General features: G+C 48.5%; 2 protein-coding genes across 36 annotated transcripts in view; one reads left to right on the forward strand and one right to left on the reverse strand.

Moving 5' to 3' along the window:
- ADCY7 (adenylate cyclase 7) overlaps positions 1-11,453 on the forward strand; it is a 72,176-nt gene extending 60,723 nt beyond the window's left edge. For 11 of the 14 annotated variants that reach the window (XM_055366009.2, XM_063700192.1, XM_063700193.1 and 8 more), the window contains exons 15-26: positions 410-507; positions 1,690-1,774; positions 2,030-2,155; positions 2,917-3,015; positions 4,050-4,243; positions 5,053-5,146; positions 5,386-5,541; positions 6,240-6,386; positions 7,309-7,413; positions 7,643-7,757; positions 8,366-8,490; positions 8,711-11,453. In XM_055366009.2, coding sequence (XP_055221984.2) covers positions 410-507; positions 1,690-1,774; positions 2,030-2,155; positions 2,917-3,015; positions 4,050-4,243; positions 5,053-5,146; positions 5,386-5,541; positions 6,240-6,386; positions 7,309-7,413; positions 7,643-7,757; positions 8,366-8,490; positions 8,711-8,857 — 1,491 coding nt within the window. In that variant the 3' untranslated portion in view covers positions 8,858-11,453. The remainder of the gene's footprint in view (positions 1-409; positions 508-1,689; positions 1,775-2,029; positions 2,156-2,916; positions 3,016-4,049; positions 4,244-5,052; positions 5,147-5,385; positions 5,542-6,239; positions 6,387-7,308; positions 7,414-7,642; positions 7,758-8,365; positions 8,491-8,710) is intronic. The other 3 variants (XM_063700194.1, XM_055366017.2, XM_063700195.1) reach the window with 1 other exon arrangement.
- The window catches only part of BRD7 (bromodomain containing 7), a 55,659-nt gene continuing 45,354 nt past the window's right edge, over positions 6,797-17,101 (reverse strand). For 4 of the 22 annotated variants that reach the window (XM_055366028.2, XM_055366018.2, XM_019012560.4 and 1 more), the window contains 6 exons: positions 16,928-17,039; positions 15,319-15,375; positions 14,013-14,127; positions 13,580-13,723; positions 13,219-13,362; positions 12,353-12,589 (listed from right to left, as the gene is read on the reverse strand). In XM_055366028.2, coding sequence (XP_055222003.2) covers positions 12,534-12,589; positions 13,219-13,362; positions 13,580-13,723; positions 14,013-14,127; positions 15,319-15,375; positions 16,928-17,039 — 628 coding nt within the window. In that variant the 3' untranslated portion in view covers positions 12,353-12,533. Of the gene's footprint in view, positions 9,371-12,352; positions 12,590-13,218; positions 13,363-13,579; positions 13,724-14,012; positions 14,128-15,318; positions 15,376-16,927; positions 17,040-17,101 lie in introns of those variants that run through there. The other 18 variants (XM_055366027.2, XM_063700196.1, XM_055366034.2 and 15 more) reach the window with 9 other exon arrangements.

The raw sequence follows: 17,101 nt of genomic DNA on the forward strand, positions 1-17,101 counted from the left end.
AGCTCAGACTTGGCTCCTGTCCATGTACTTGGGGCCATGAGCTCTGCAGGGACCTTGGAAAGAGAGAGACAGGTGGTGTAGGGCAGGGGAAGACATTGTCTTCAAATAGGAAAAAGCTGAGAATGGAAACAGACGAAACTTACCAAGTATAACATCACCTGGAACTGAAGGAGGGTGGGAAGGTTTTAATTATTTTAAAAATAGAGATGGGGTCTCACTATGTTGCCCAGGCTGGTCTCAAACTTCTGGGCTCAAGTGAACCTCCTTCCTTGGCTCCCAAAGTGCTGGGATTACAAGCGTGAGCCACTGTCCCAGCAGGGAGGTGTTTTTTTTAAAGCTGACTCACTGGAGGCAGGGTGGGCAAGTGGCACTGCAGGTGGCCACCCCTCACAGTCCCTGTTGCCCCTAGTACCGCCTGGCACCCATCCCCCGGGCCCGCCACGACTTTGCCTGTGCCAGCCTGATCTTCGTCTGCATCCTGCTCGTCCATGTCCTGCTCATGCCCAGGTCAGTTGCAGGGAGGGGTGTGGGGGTCCGGCCTACTGGGATCCAGGCTGGAAGGTGACTATGAACCTGCAAGGAGCTGTGTGATTTGGGCTGGAAGGGGTCAGCTGCTGGGGTCCTAGCAACTGGACCAGGGGCTGTGGCTGCACACCTTGAGTTACCAACACTTCTTTTTAATAGAATGTGTGTTTTCTGCCACAGGCCTCCCTACTCCCTAACGTCTCTCTCCTCAGTCACCTGTCATATGTGTGGCCTGCATGCATTTTGGTTGACAGCCCTTACCTTAGGTGTTTGGAGTGCTAGGAGGATAGACTCTGAAAACTGTAGGCACCATCCTTTCTCTCTTATATATAGGGAAATTGAGGCACAGAGGATTAATGATTTATCCAAAACTCACTGAGATTCATGCTTCTGGCTCTAGGGCCCTGCTGGTGGGGTATAGGGATGGGGGTGAAGTCAGAGGGAAGGGGGATCTAAGGTCAGCTACTTGGTGCTTTCTAGAAGAGCAGTTAGGCCGAAGCATCGACCAGGATTGTGGTTTTGGCTATGCTTAATAAAGACATAATAGGGAGGCTGCGGGTGGTGACTCACGCCTGTAATCCCAGCACTTTGGGAGGCTGAGGGGCGAATAACTCAAAGTCAGGGGTTTGAGACCAGCCTGGCCAACATGGTGAAACCCCGTCTCTACCAAAAATACAAAAATTAGCTGGGCGTGGTGGCTGGCGCCTGTAATCCCAGCTACTCGGGAGGCTGAGGCAGGAGAATGGTGTGAACCTGGGAGGCGGAGGTTGCAGTGAGCCGAGATCATGCCACTGCACTCCAGCCTGGGCGACAGAGCAAGACTCCATCTCAAAAAAAAAAAAAAAAAAAAAAAAAAAAAAAGAAGAAAGACGTAATAGGGAATGCGTTTTTATAGTTTTTTTCTGAGTCTAAAGGCTGCAGACTCATTTCTTATACACTTGGACCAAAAAGAGTGATATGGTCTTGACCTCAATCTTCATAATCTAGCTGGACCCTGTGTATTGCCCATGGGGCAGCTGGGCCACAGTTTTCACAGGTCCCCTTTGCTGTGGGCAGAATACCAGGTAGGGTGGGGACAGGTGGCTGTGAGCCGGAGGATTGGTGGGGGCGGTGGTCCTGGGCAGAAGGCCCTAGGCAGAACTGAGGTTCTTCCCTCCTCTCCAGGACGGCGGCACTGGGTGTGTCCTTCGGGCTGGTGGCCTGTGTACTGGGGCTGGTGCTGGGCCTGTGCTTTGCCACCAAGTTCTCGGTAAGTGGGGAGCCCTGGCCCCGCGGGCCCTCCCTCCCTGCCTCGGGACACCTGCCTAGGAGCCCTCCCTGGTGAGCTTGGCCGGGCTGAGCCCCTGCTCTGGTCAAGGTTGGGTGCCCATCTCTCCTGCCTCGGGAACAATTTCCTGAGTGCCCTGGAGGCTTCTCCCGAGGATACCCCTCCCCAGGCTGCCAGCGACCAGCCCTCCTTGCCCAGGCTGTTGGCTCTGGGTGACTTGACCCTGTTACCCCACAGAGGTGCTGCCCAGCTCGGGGGACGCTCTGCACTATCTCTGAGAGGGTGGAGACACAGCCCCTGCTGAGGCTGACCCTGGCCGTCCTGACCATCGGCAGCCTGCTCACTGTGGCCATCATCAACCTGGTGGGTCCCGTGGTGGGGAGGCAGGCCTCCGGGGTAGAGGGAGACCTCCAGATTTGGGACGCCTACAATGTGGCCTTAAAAGCTGCCTCTGGTTGTCCTCTCCCCCGAGCTCAGCAGGTGGATGTGGGGGGTTCCCCTTTGTAGACTCAGGGCTCCTCACCTTTGGGTTTTCAAATGTGGACTTTGGGGGCCCAGAGAGCTTGTGTGGCCAGCCCCAGGAGGATGTGATGCCTTGAGCCACCACATCCTGACATCCCATTCATTCTTCACGGCCCTTCTGAGACTCAGTTTCCCCTCTCGGGGATGAACCCTTGCTCCTCTGCTGGTGCTGAGAGGCTCAGTGCTGCAGAAAGCAGCCTGCGGGACACTTGTCCACCTCTCTCCCAGACCCCGCATCCTGGGCTAGGGCCTCTCCCTCACCTCTCTGCCCCGGACCCTGGGTTTTTGGAATGTGTTCCTGTGACCACCTCCCTCAGGGTCACCTGGGGAGGCTGAAAATGTTGGTCCCGGCCCCTCCCCCTGGCTACTGCCGCTCTGGGGGTGACTGCACCCTCATCTCCTAGCCCCTCTGCCCTCTGAACCTGACGGCTGCTGTGGGGAGTCGCCACGGCGGCTTGAGCCGTGCTCAGAGCTGATCCCAATGTGAAACCTCAGGCTGCTGTGATACTCATGGTTGCCTGGGGCCCACCTTGCATGGCTTGGGCAGGTTCCAGCGTTCTTGTCCCTGGACTAACTCTGATGGGGACCTGTCTCCTCTACAGCCCCTGATGCCTTTCCAAGTTCCAGAGCTGCCTGTTGGCAATGAGACAGGCCTACCTGCCGCGAGCAGCAAGACAAGAGCCCTGTGCGAGCCCCTCCCGGTGAGTGCGCTGGGCCCGGCTCCGTGGCCTCATTCAGAGTGGGGCTGCTGCTGCCAGAGGTGTAGTTTGGACCCTCAAAGCATGGGTGCTGACCCCTGAGAGCACAGCATGTGGAGGCTGAGACCAGCCTCTCCTGCAGAGATGGGAAAGCAGGGCCCCATGGGCCCAGCTGGCCTCTGGCCCAAGGGAGTGAGGAGTCCTGGCCTTGGCAGGCTTGGTCTAGGCTGTGTGGGTAGGCAGGGAGTGAGGGGAGCATCTGGCCTTGTGCGGGTCTCTGGTCAGGGCACTTCCTCTCTGACAGGCCTGTCACTGTTTTATACACGAGTATGCACAGCTCAGGGAGGGGCTTCATTAGGTGGTGGTGCCAGGGCAGGCCCAGACAGGCTGATGGCAGAGGTCAAGGTCTCTGCCTGGAGGGCCTTGCAGACAGCAGACTCCGCAGCTTCAGAGGCTGGCAGTGCAGTGAGCTGGGCTCTAAAAGGCAGAAAGGTTCTGGGACAAGGGACAGCGTGGGAAAAAGCCGAGGCGTGTGTTGGGAGCAGTGGGGTTTTGGGTGGGTTGTCTCCTGGAGAGGGAGTGCGGAGAACTGGGAGATGGAGCCGGGGGCAGGCTTGATCCAGACTGGGAGGTGCAGGAATGCCGGGGTGAAGAGCATGGTCTTTATTCTGGGGGCTGGGGAGCCACAGCACAATCTTGAGCAGGGCAGAGGTCCTTTGGGAGGGTAAGCTCACAAAAACTCAGGGAGGCAGCTTGGATGCATGCACGCTCCAGCCTTGACCTTGACTGTGGTCTGTTATCCACAGTACCTGCATACTATTTTTTCTCGTTTAAATGAGCTCACTTCATAAGAAATAAAACTACAGTGAAAACAACACTGGACACTCAGGTCTCATTGTTTTTTGTTGAGAAGGGAGGTGGTAAGGCAAGAGCATGATGCTGAGGTGCAGGGAGTGGGGCTCTGTGGTATGTGCTGGGCTGGAGGCGAGAGTACGTGGTGGGGTGGCCCTGTCCTGAGTGACACCCTGCCCCCTCAGTACTACACCTGCAGCTGTGTCCTGGGCTTCATCGCCTGCTCGGTCTTCCTGAGGATGAGCCTGGAGCCAAAGGTTGTGCTGCTGACAGTGGCCCTGGTGGCCTACCTGGTGCTCTTCAACCTCTCCCCATGCTGGCAGTGGGACTGCTGTGGCCAAGGCCTGGGCAACCTCACTGAGCCCAACGGCACCACCAGGTGGGGTCCCGCCCATCCCCATCCCCATGGTGGCCTGTTCATCTGGTGCCTGCCTGCTCGCACCAAGGGGCTTCTGTGTTCATGGGGAGTGGGCACCTTGCAGGGCGGGGCTGGCAGATGGTGTCCAGCGCTCAGAGCCGAGGAATCCACTGGCAGGTTCTTTAGGAAGTCCCTGGTCTGACAGAGGCCACCGGGTCATCCTGTTTCCAGGCCAGTCTAGTGGTGGGGAGGGAAGGAGGCTGCAGCTCTAGCTCTGTGCCTCTCAGGGCCACATCCTGGGTCTCGAGTTCTGGAAGGAGCAGTTGCTTCCATCTCTTCCTGGACAGGTGGTGATACCTGAGGCTGGCAGGGCTGGGGTGTGTGGTTCTAGGGGTTCTGGGTCCCAAGTGGATTAAGGAGTGGACCTGGCCCCCCTAAACAAAAAAGCTGGAAGCCTGGGACCCAGAACAGAACCTTCTCCTGTGGGTCTGCCCCGCACCTGCAAAATCCTTATGCCACCCATCCACCCCACCCCGCCTGCCACTGACCCTGGCTCACCAGGAGCTCTGGGCTCCCTTCAGGCCCTCATCACAGCTGATTCTGGTCATTCAGGGGTGAGATCAGAGGTCTTCCCCACAAGGGCTCCCCCATCTCCCTGCCCACCTCTCCCCTCCCCCCTTTATAATACCCCGAAGTTGTCTTGTTTTCTACCCACCCCATTAGAATCAATTTCCCCCTTTCCCCTGGGTGTGTGTGGCACCTGGAGAGCATGACTCAGTGGGTTGGAGTGGTGAGTGCTGGGAGTGACTTGGGCCTCCCTTCGCATTCAGTGGCACCCCTAGCTGTTCCTGGAAGGACCTGAAGACCATGACCAATTTCTACCTGGTCCTGTTTTACATCACCCTGCTCACACTCTCCAGACAGGTAAGGAGACTGGCCCCCCCGCCCAAGCTCTGCCCACTTTTCCTCACCTCCATCTGGAGATGGGGTGGGGTGGGCTCATGTGGAGTAGCAGAAAAGACCAGAGTCCTGCCAGGAAAGCACTGGTCCCCTGGCCAGAGGCTCCAAGGACGCCAGGGACAGACAGACCTGGCTAGGAGATGCACAGCAGCACGGCTCCCACTCGCCTGTGGACGGGGCGCTTATGTTGCCGCCATTTGCAGATTGACTATTACTGCCGCTTGGACTGCCTATGGAAGAAAAAGTTCAAGAAGGAGCACGAGGAGTTTGAGACCATGGAGAACGTGAACCGCCTTCTTCTGGAGAACGTCCTGCCAGCCCACGTGGCTGCCCACTTTATCGGTGACAAGTTAAACGAGGTGTGCTGAGAAGGGGCTGGGGCGGGGGCAGGGAGGCGGAGGGTCCAGGCGCAGTCCGTAGGGTGAAGGTGTGGAGCTGGAGTGCATGCTGAGCTTGGCTTCCTCAGGTCCTGGCCTCACCAGGATGCCCAGGCGACAATGTATGGAATCAGCTGTGAGAGCATGGGCCTGGGGTCAGGGACCTGGGCTCAAGTGTGGTCTTGGACAAGGCACCTTGCTTTCCCGGGCCTTGGTCTTCACCTCTGTAAAATGGGCTGACAGCACTTCCCCACAGGCTTGTGGCGAGGATGAAATGTGTGTTCAAGGGTTTGTGATCTGGACATTCTGCGTTGATGAAAATGTCTGTACTTCTACTAGTTATGTGTAGCAAGTTTTCTAGATAGGAAACGGAGGCCCAGTGAGAACGAAGACCTCCCGTTACCCTCCACTACTGCAGAGGTTCTCACCCCATGTGTACATGGAAACACCCATGGTGCTTCTGTGAGCAAAAAACCAACCTGAGCCTGACCCTCCCTGGCCACCCAATTCTTAATCACCCGGTAACAGCCACCAGATGAACCTCATGCAGCCCGCCCCCCTCCCCACTCCCCGAAAGCTGGGCTGGGCAGTTCAGTGCCATCTGCTCCTGAGGCCTTGCCACTCTTCCCCTGTCCCCTCAAGAGGTGAAGTGGTGTAAGGTCCGGTTTCTTCCCATCCAGGACTGGTACCATCAGTCCTATGACTGCGTCTGTGTCATGTTTGCCTCCGTGCCGGACTTCAAAGTGTTCTACACAGAGTGCGATGTCAACAAAGAAGGGCTGGAGTGCCTACGCCTGCTCAATGAGATCATTGCCGACTTCGACGAGGTACAGCCTCTAGCCCAGCCTTGCGCAGCAGCCCCCACCCATGCTGGAGAGGGAAGGGCGGTGGCACCTGCCATCCTAAAACCCAATTTAAAAATGTGACACAGGGCTGGGCAAGGTGGTCTATAATCCCAGCACTTTGGGAGGTCAGGGTGGGTGGATCACTTGAGGCTAGGAGTTTGAGACCAGCCTGGCCAACATGGCGAAACCCTGTCTCTACTGAAAATACAAAAAATTACAAGCTGGGCTTGGTGGCGCACACCTGTAATCCCAGCTACTAGGGAGACTGAGGCAGGAGAATCGCTTGAACCTGGGAGGTGGTTGCAGTGAGCTGGGATCACGCCACTGCACTACAGCCTGGGTAACAGTACACAACTCTGTCTCAAAAACAATAACAACAACAACAAAAAAACGACGTGGCCCGCCTGGGGGGAACATACATTACACAGAAATATAAAGGTACACATTTCTTTTTCGTTCTGTTTTATGCAGCAAATATTTCGTTGGCATCTTCTCTGTGATGGGCAGCTTGCTAAGATTAGACTCAGGCCCCTTAGCTTCATTTCCAACTAAGCCCACGCTATCAACCAAGCCAAACAGAGGAAATCAGTTTGGGTTGAATTCTTTGCTGGAGACAAAGAATCTACATTCCTGTGTAGATAATGCTGTGTTTGCTCTGTGCAGACACAGATGGAAGGGAAGAGGGAGACAGTGTGGGGACAGAGACAATAGGAAGAGCAGGAGCCGCCAAGGGCCATGTCCTCACCATGCTTAGTCATGCGCTCAGCTGGCAGGGCAGCCATGAGACGTGTGTGCGAGAGGCGGCGATGGGTGGAGGGAACCCCACACCCTTCCTGAGGAGCGGAGGCAGCCTGGCTGCGGCTATGGAGTGGCGGCTGCTTCACCGCTTCCTTCTTGCCTGCAGCTCCTACTGAAGCCCAAGTTCAGCGGCGTGGAGAAGATCAAGACCATCGGCAGCACGTACATGGCAGCTGCAGGGCTCAGCGTCGCCTCAGGGCACGAGAACCAGGTACTCAAGCCCAAGAGGGGAAATTCAGCTGACTGTCCACACTTAAAGGTGACCTGTCACCTTACTTAAAGGGTGTGCCCTTATCCCGTCCTGGGGGAGGGGCACATGTGCTTGTAGGGCTCAGCCAGGATTTTAGTGGTGGGGATCCTCAACAAGAGTGGCGCGCCAGGGCCCACTAGGTCTGGGGGCTCTGGAGATGCAAGGATCTGACCCACAGCCTGTCCCGCAGGAGCTGGAGCGGCAGCATGCCCACATTGGTGTCATGGTGGAGTTCAGCATCGCCCTGATGAGTAAGCTGGACGGCATCAACAGGCACTCCTTCAACTCCTTCCGCCTCCGCGTCGGTGAGCCCGGGTGATGGAGGGGGGTGGGGAGCCCCTGCCTCTAGGCCAGTCCACCCAGTCTGTGCGGCACAGCTGCACCTCGCCATCTATTATGAAAGGTTTTAGAAATCCCTCTGATCTGACAAGCTCAGCAGTTGGACAATTATTCTGACGTTTTGCATATAGTTAGCATATAGTTACCATTGAGAGTTTTAATAATACGTAACTACAGAAAATGGAGAACCAAAATTATTGTCTGTAAACAGGTGACCTTAAAATATAGAGAAGGAAGCAAAGTTACTAAACCTAAATAGTTGCGGGCCTGCGCTCAAAGCCAGGCCTTTGTTAATACTTTTAACAAAGTATTCTTTGTTAAAAGGGAGATTAGCAGATAACAAGTGTTAACATCAAACCCAGACTTCTGAGTCTGAAAAAGAGCTGGCCGGGGAATGCCCTCCTCACACCCCAAGCCCGACTGCAACACAGTGACTCTGGGAAGCAACCCAGCCTTCACTCTAGTTGTTTTGTCCCCGCATCCTGTGCTGGGGTATGGATTCTTTGGCCTCCCCTAAGGGCAGAAGCTTGAGGCTTTGCCTGCACGCTTGGGTAACTGTAAACATCATCTTCAGGCATAAATCATGGGCCTGTGATTGCTGGAGTGATTGGGGCCCGAAAACCTCAGTATGACATCTGGGGAAACACAGTCAACGTGGCCAGCCGAATGGAGAGCACTGGAGAACTTGGGAAAATCCAGGTAAAGACCCACTGGGGAAGCAGGTGACTAAGGGGAAAAGATCTTCCCCAGCGGTGAGGGGACTTGGACTTAAGAGCTGCTGTCTCACCCAGCAGCCATGGTTCTAGCTATCACACTCTCCAGGGAAGGCAGACTGCATGCCTGGGCAGTCTCTATCTGTCCCTACCATGACAGGTGTTCTTCCTGCCCCTGAAGACAACAGGTCTCTCTTCCTTTTCAGGTTACCGAGGAGACCTGCACCATCCTCCAGGGCCTCGGGTACTCTTGTGAATGCCGTGGCCTGATCAACGTCAAAGGCAAAGGCGAGCTGAGGACTTACTTTGTCTGTACGGACACTGCCAAGTTTCAGGGGCTGGGGCTGAACTGAGGGCTCCTGCTGGATTCCGAAAAGGCTGGGAAGCCAGTCTCCTTCCCTGAAGCAACCCCAGGAGAAGACTCCGCCCCACGCCAATCCCAAAGGCATGCAGATGGCTGTGCATGTTGGCTTCTTTGGACCTGCACTGGAGGACTTCTCAGACACATGCACCAGATTCTGGCTCAAAGCAGCCACTGAGCCATAATGTGCAGGGGAGGCCAGAACCTCTGTGCCTGGTCTGTAACAGTTTCCAGGCCAGCTGGAGAATGTTCACTGGTTCAGGGCTGACTTTGAGATCTTTGTTCCCTGAGGTGCTAGGCAGACAACTTTAGCACATGATGAAAAGACTTCCACCTCAGTGGCCTGTGGGCACGCACAAGTGAGGTCTGTTTTTCTAGACACCAAGGGGGAGTAAGCTGAGCTGTCTAGCACGGATTGGAGACTCCCTCTCCCTGGTGGGCCTGCAATGACAGCATTTCTCACAGAGGCCTTCTGGTAAATGAAGCTGAAAGGGGTGTTTTACATCTGTAAACGGTTTCAAACAGTAGAGAGAAAAACACCACAATTAACACTTACTTTTTGCCTTGTCTGGCATGTTTGTTTTAAATGAATACATTAATGGGGTTTTTATCCTTTTGAATGACTTTTTAGACACTAGACATAAATCTCTTCCCTCCAGTGTATGCTCTGCCTTTTTAACCACTGACATGTAAGGAGGACTACTGTCTAGCATCAGCTTATGGGGTCAGCTGGCTGTGGGGATAGAGTCCTGAGGAATGAGGAATGTGGTCACAGCAAGAAGGCAGGGAGCAGCAGAGCCTTGCCTTTGAATGAGGCAGCTTGTGAGGCAAGCATTCTGGAAAGAGGTGCTTTGAAAGTAAGGTGCGGCCTTTCAGCTCTTCCTTGATTACTCACACATCTTTGCATTCTCCCCTGCCGTCCTTCAACTGTATCTTACTTTTCTTACCAGAAAGGAATGGAGTCTGTTTAGAGACAACTTGGACAACCTGTGACTGCATCTCTTCTTTCCTTTAGTCTTCACAGCTAACCCTGGAGAGCTTCAAAACTAGAAAGATCTACTCCGCATGGGTGCATGCAGAGGCTCCTGGATCTGGGAAGCCCGCCCCCTCACAAATGCTGAGCCGTTCTTGCTCTGAAACTGCATGAGTCAAGGCAAATGCAAAAAGCCAGGTTTTGGGGATGTGTCTTACTGTGCTTCAACTTCCCAAGGAATTGAAAGTCAACCTAACTGTAACAGGGTGAGAAATGACCAAACTGCCCGTGCCTTTTTCTGAATGGACTTCATAACCAGAGGACTTAACCGGTGGCCTCAACACCAGAGCATCGCCAGGATTTCTAATGCACTCAGTTTCCCTACATAGCAGGGATTCTTAGCTAGGTGTCCCCATGAACCCCGTAAAGTTCTACACGAAGTCTTGCATACAGGAGCCTTTACAAGATGATTATACAGGGTTGCAGATTGGGTGACTGGCCAGACTTGTTGGGGTCCTGGGATGAGTTGCCCCCTGGCTGCAAATTAAGAGTACAGCTAAGTGCGGGGGTGGCGGTGGAGGGGACGAAAATTGAACCTGTCTGCCTGTGCTGTGTCATGTGTGGCTTTATCAGCCCGAGGAAGGGCAGGTGTATTCTAATTTGCACAAAGGTGCTGGGTAGACTAGTGGCAGCTCTCATGTGCTGCACATAACTGGAATCAGTATGAATAGAAGAACTTGCTGTATAAAGGAATTTCATGGCAACAATGCTGGTAAGGGCAATTAGCCTCGCTTAAGTTGCCTTTTTTACGCACCAACTTTTTACATGAAGGGCTGGTTTCACATGAATACTATACTGAAATCTGTGCTCTCAAGATCTAGCAGTGACCAGGGCTGCCCGGCGGGGGCTCTCCTGGCAAGTCAGGAAGGTTTCTGTTGCTAATATAACATAGAAACACATTAGTGCACTGGGCCTCTCTGAGGTCAGCATATTTGTACTCTTGGAATATTTAAGTTGTTTTTTTCTTCAGTAACAGAAACCCCAGTTGGGAGTTTAACAAATAACTGATTGATTACCACTCATGCATTTTTATTTCCAATTAAAGCACTGTGCTGTGCTCAGATAATAATAGTTTGTAAGTAAGTTTTTAGTTTTCAGTGTTCAGGTTATAGAATATAACTGACCATAAAAACTACCTGCAGGTATTTTCTTTTTATGAACTTGTTTTTAAATTACCAAGTAATTACTGGTGTCATTTTGTTTTATGACAGACACACGTATCTAACAGTGACCTTCTCCATGGGTCAAGGACTTCCTTACAATTTCTCCTGAGTTAACTTGTGAAAATAATACCTGAAGTTTTCTGGCTTACTGAGGAAATTTCCTAACAAACAAACAGAAGAGAAGATCATTAACCACTGTATACTTTGTGTATATAATAGGTCAGTGTAAAGAAATATGATTTGAGGTGGTGCATGCAAGTAACTAGGGTTTATTCTATATAATGAATATTTATAGATCTGTAACATTTGTTTCAAAATGCTGTTTCATTTTTATAAAGTACCAGTGTTTAGCTGCTTTTTATACATTAAATTAGCAATTTGAAAAACTCAAATATCTGAAGGTATTTTAAATTTATTTTCGTGGTCCTCAGGAACTCACTAGAGATTAAAAGTAGACTCAAACAACTTGAAAATTTGACTCTTTTAGCATAAGATTTTAAGTCTTTTGAGGGAATTAATTTTCCTTTACCCTATTTGTTCTTCCTAAATACTAATTTTCAAAGTCAGGAAAATGGAAATCAAATGGCTTCCTGCCTGGGTGATTTATAGAAGGATTGTATAAGGGCCTTCAAACTTAATTTGTTCACTGAACAAGGCTATCTATCTCCATCCTGATTTTTTTCCCTTGTGTATAACAGGTTCTATACAGTTTCAGCAAAATCACCATTTATCTCAGCTTGCTGATAAAAGGGGGCCATGAATCTTGTAAAAGGGGGCCATGAATCTTGTGGTCTCCTACTTAGAGTTCAACTCCTTGGGTACTTGACCTTTGTATTTCAGATAAACAGTAAATAGAAATGTCACCTTTTGGTAATCTGGTAATTCCCTAATCTATTCAAGGATGACTTAGTTTATCTTATTTGGCTTATTACTTTGCTATAGTACTAAGTAACTCTTTCTTTAAAAAACGGAAAAAACCAAAAAAGAACACTAGCCATGTGACAGTGCTATAAAACTCCCAGTGTGCTTTTGTCGGGGGTGGGTGGGAGGTACCTAATTACCCATACAAGGGCATCATTCCCACTGGGTATGCAGGGGCAGAACCACAGTAGTAAATTCTAAAATTATTTCAAGTATGTTCGTATAACGGAAAATCTCACTGGATGGGGCCGTTTTAAGAACGTTTCTTAGTGATGGTCCTGTCTGTGGGACATAAGGAAGAAGCATGGGAAGGCACTATTTTGAAAGAATGCTGCACAGGTATGGCAACAGCCCCAAGCACATTCCTTCCTCATGAGTCCCAGGTCCAGCTTTATTACCTAATACAAGTCCAACCTCTGGAACATTCAAATTCGCTGTTCCAAAGTTTAATTAAAAACACAATTTACAAATATTTAATATCTTCTGAAAAGCATTTCTAAGTTAAGAATGAAAAAGTATGTACATAATATATAATCAAATACCAGGCAGCCTCAACTTCCACCAGGTCCACACTCAGCAACATCCGTCTTTTTAGGTTCTTCAGTGTCTGAAAGAAAAAGACATCACTTAATTCAACATTGTTTTTACCTTTTAATTAAAAAGGGGACATGAAAGTCAAGCTGCCATCCAGAAGCGTAACTGCTGAGAGCCCTTCTTCACCACATCCAAGGCTGAAGACTAGGCACATTATCAGGTGATCACTGTGGCTCTTCTGCACACAGGAAATCTTTCTTTATTAATTCTTTAGACAAGACAAGATAAAAAGAAAACTGAGAGTAGTTTATACATTAAAAACAGATAAATGTTCCTTTTACAGTTGACCCTTCTTATCCATGGGTTCCACATCTGCAGATTCAACCAACTGCCAATCAAAAATATTTGGGGAAAAAACCCAATTAAAAAAATACAACAAACAATGAAAAAAATATAAAAAATACAGTCTATTAACTACATTCTATGAAGTAGATAAGTAGAGATGATTTGAAGTATACTGGAGGTTGTGTGTAGGGTATAGGCAAATACATTTTATGTTAGGGACTTGAGCATCTACAGATTTTGGTATCTTTGTGGGGTAAATACCAAATCCGGGGTCCTGATGCCAATCTCGGGCAGACACTGAGGGATGACTATAGCCACCATAGCTTTCTGCTTTCCCAGAGAAAACAGGGCACGTACCTTCTGTCAAATCCACAAAGTTGTTTTCCATGACGGGGGAAGGAATGGAAATCCCCATTGCTTTTCGAACTCCATACGTGCTTACGATATCACCTGGAGTTACTTGCTGTGCAAGTTCTTTAAGATTATTGGTCACTTGTTCAGCTAAAAAGAAAAACAAAGTTCCAGATACTAAAGCATGGTTCCTTTAGATAGAGGCATCCCAGAGAACAGTAAATGTACACATGCAAAAAAAACAAAACAAAAAAACTTTCCCTGGGATTCACATCAGCATTACTCTATAGTGTCATCACCACTGTACTCAAGAAGTTTTTTCTTTGAAGCATCCCGTGACTCTCCTCTCATGGGAGGCAAAACATACCAAGATGCATTTCTCTGTATGAGGGACCCAAGAGACAGATCATGTTGGGAGGGGGTCTGGTGCTCAAACGTTCATTCTGGGCTTCCTGGAGTTCCCTGAGCAATCTGGTGGTCTCATCAAGTTTCTTCTGGAATATTTCAGCTTCTGTGTGGTAAGAAAAAGAACACACTGAAGAAAACAGACACACTTCTGTTTGATCTTGTGCAGTAAACCGAATCCTAGGCTCTAGGGCTTTGCTAATTATTGGTTAGCCTTCTCCCTTCAAAAGAGTAATCCGCTTGAAATGAAATCAACACGCCATACCCATTCATTTAACTTGGTAAGCCAAGATCTTCCTGTGGTGAATGGCTATGTTAATCTGTACTTATGAGACATGAAATCTTGACTGCCTACATCATGCAGTGTTTCAATCAAACCCTCTGGAGACACTTACCTTCAGAGTCAAAAACTTCAACTGGAACGCCAAAATTTGTTACTGCTTTCAGCGCTATGAGCCTGTCTTGAGTACTGGAGTCCAAATGCCCTGGTGGCTCTACTTCTGTAATCTGCTTCAAAAGGAAAAACAGGCAATTACTGGAGCTTGCTAAGCCACAGCAGTGTTAACTAGAAATTACTAAGATGGCATGTATTTACAGGCAAAGTTATTCTACCTATTTACTATGGAGTCCTAATTTTGATGCTTACAGAAAATGAATTTCCCGAACACCCTTTTAAAATGCTATTCCCAAATCTTGGCAAAAACAGGTATTCAATAAATCCATACTTCTGTGAAATGTAATGATGTATCTTATACAATTTATATCATTTGTTTAGTATGGCAACTATTCTAAAGATGAAGTAATGAGAGCCTTGTTGTTGCTCAAAGTGTGAAGAGCTTTTGGTGATGACAATGCCTTGTGTTTTCGAGATTCAAAGACTATTTCATATTTCAGTCCATCTAGTCCGTATACTTGCATTCCTATTGATACACTTCCTGGGTCTTCTCCAGGCCTCCAAACTAGGCTGTCAGTATTGCATGAGAGAAACAAAATCTTAAAAAGGATGGAGTTGGCCTGGCGCAATGGCTCATGCCTGTAATCCCAGGACTTCGGGAGGCCGAGGTGGGCAGATCACCAGACGTTAGGAGTTTGAAACCAGCCTGGCCAACATGGTGAAACCCTGTCTCTACTAAAAATACAAAAAAAAAATTTAGCTGGGCGTGGTGGCATGCACCTGTAATCACAGCTACTCGGGAGGCAGAGGCAAGAGAACTGCTTGAACCCAGGAGGCGGAGGTTGTAGTGAGCCGAGATTGTGCCACTGCACTCCAGCCTGGGCAACAGAGCAGGACTCCATCTTAAAAAAAAAAAAAAAAGATGGAGTTTTTATTTTCAGAATCATTAAGACTCAAGAGTTTCCATAACCTCAACATTGCTTTTTAGGAATAGATCAACCCAGATATTAAGCAATCAAAAGCTACTGGTTCCATTTATACTATGGTATGGCTCTCCAACTCTAACTCCATTGATCCACCTGATTTCTCTACCTACATATGGGCTAAAAACTTGTGGTGGAGAAACTGTATAATTGTGCAACTTGGCACTGATATGCATTTATGGTTTGCCATTTCAGCCAGGCCCTCACAACTCTACTCACTAACCTTTTTCCTTCTTACCCAATGGGCCTTCCCATTCTCAAGACTACTCTTACTCCCCTTATTTTCCATTTAAATATTTCTTGTAAAGTGTAAAATAAAATCACCTCCATTTCTTTTGCTGTGTCAAGTGTCCTAGTATGGCCTTCATCTTCAGGCAATGACTATAAGGATGAAGAAAAACAGCTTTTTAGGAAAACACATGAAGGCAAATATCAAGGAAAAGAGAAAACTGTCAGGAATTTCTTGGCAAGAGAAAATGAATACAAATATGGACTACTGGAATATAATTTTTCAGGCCAAAATGACTAAATATAATTATTAGCATTTTGAGAGGATTCTGTGAGCTGGGGTACTTATTACTGGTGATGTTATTTCCATGCCTGATCAAAAGCTATATACATGTTTAAGAAGGTATTTGGTAAATAACTTATAAATATGTAAATAAATGGTATCTGTTTTTATCAGAAAAATCCCTGACAAGAAGACAGGAAGGAGTTCTAGGGATTACTGTGCATGAACACAGCAATATTCTCAGATAGCAGAGGATTACTGTAAAATAATCAAATGCTACAGAGAATGTGAAAGCTTCCCAATCTTGCTCTTCCGAGATAATGCACCCAGGAACAAGAGACAAATATATCATGGACATCAATCAATGATGTCATCTTTCTTTGAAAGGTTCTGTTGTGAGTTATTTAACCAATTCCCAATTTCTAAAAATTATAAACAATGTATCCTTATATGTAACTTTTGTATTTTTTCTAGAATAAATTCTGAGAAGAGGAACTGCTAAACTGAAGGACAAAGACACTTGACATTTTGAAACACATTGCCATATTCACCAAATGAAAAATATTCAATTTTCGTTAGACTATTAATTCATTCAGATTAATTGATGAGGATATGGTAAAAAAATATGTATTTTTTAATTTGATGTAAAATTTCATTTTTTAGGTCATGTGATGAAAGCAGTCCAAGTGCGGATATTTTACAGCAGTCATCGTTGGGCCTGACCGAGGCACTAACCTCAGCTCTGCTGACAGGTCACCCAGCAACCATATGTGCAGTTGTGAGCAGGGTACCAGGCACTACAGTCACAGTCACCATTAAGAGTTAGACCTCCAAGAGACACAGGGTTCCTCTAACTATTGTGACAGGAACATTCTGGAGATCAACTCTCTTCTGTATCAGTAGGAACATTTTCTGGTTCTAATCCTTGAGCCAAAACTCTGAATGATTCCAGATTAACAACTATCTCCAACTGAACTAGAGATAGCTTACAAGTGTTAATAAAATAGCAATGAGGAAGCTTTTTACTTTTTAACTTGAGGTTGCTCCCGATGTGCTATTACTGCATGAGGAAAAGCCATTCCCTATCATTTTAGCCAACTTAGTTTCAGGCCAGTGAGCAAAACTTTCCTTTTTTGTTAGAGGACACAATGCCCACTGACTTCTGAGTTGTAAATCCCATTTTTGAGTCCTACATTCCCAAGATGAGGAGATAAGGATCATGCTCAGGCCCTCACAGATCCTGGTAGCTAAATGACTCCTTTCCGTTTATTGTCCACCCGTAGCCTCCAGCCGGGCTGGGCTGTCTTTCAGTGCCACGGAGTTCAGCTGTCATACTTGTTAATCCCATGGTTTCATTATACTGAATGACTAATGCTTGAGAGTCGATAATAAATTACCCTGTTTCGTTAGCAGTGTTCTTACCATCTCCATCTCTTGTAGGGTCCTGGAATGCCCTCCTTTTGTTAAAACATCCAGTAAACTATCTGCCATGACATACGGATAATCTTGGCACGTGGCCAAAAACTCATGGATGCTGCAAGAGACAGTTAGGAAAGTCTCACATAAATCACCTCCACTGGCTTTATCCTCCCATCA

This window comes from Gorilla gorilla, chromosome 18, assembly GCF_029281585.2.
Source record: "Gorilla gorilla gorilla isolate KB3781 chromosome 18, NHGRI_mGorGor1-v2.1_pri, whole genome shotgun sequence".
Lineage (NCBI taxonomy): Eukaryota > Metazoa > Chordata > Mammalia > Primates > Hominidae > Gorilla > Gorilla gorilla.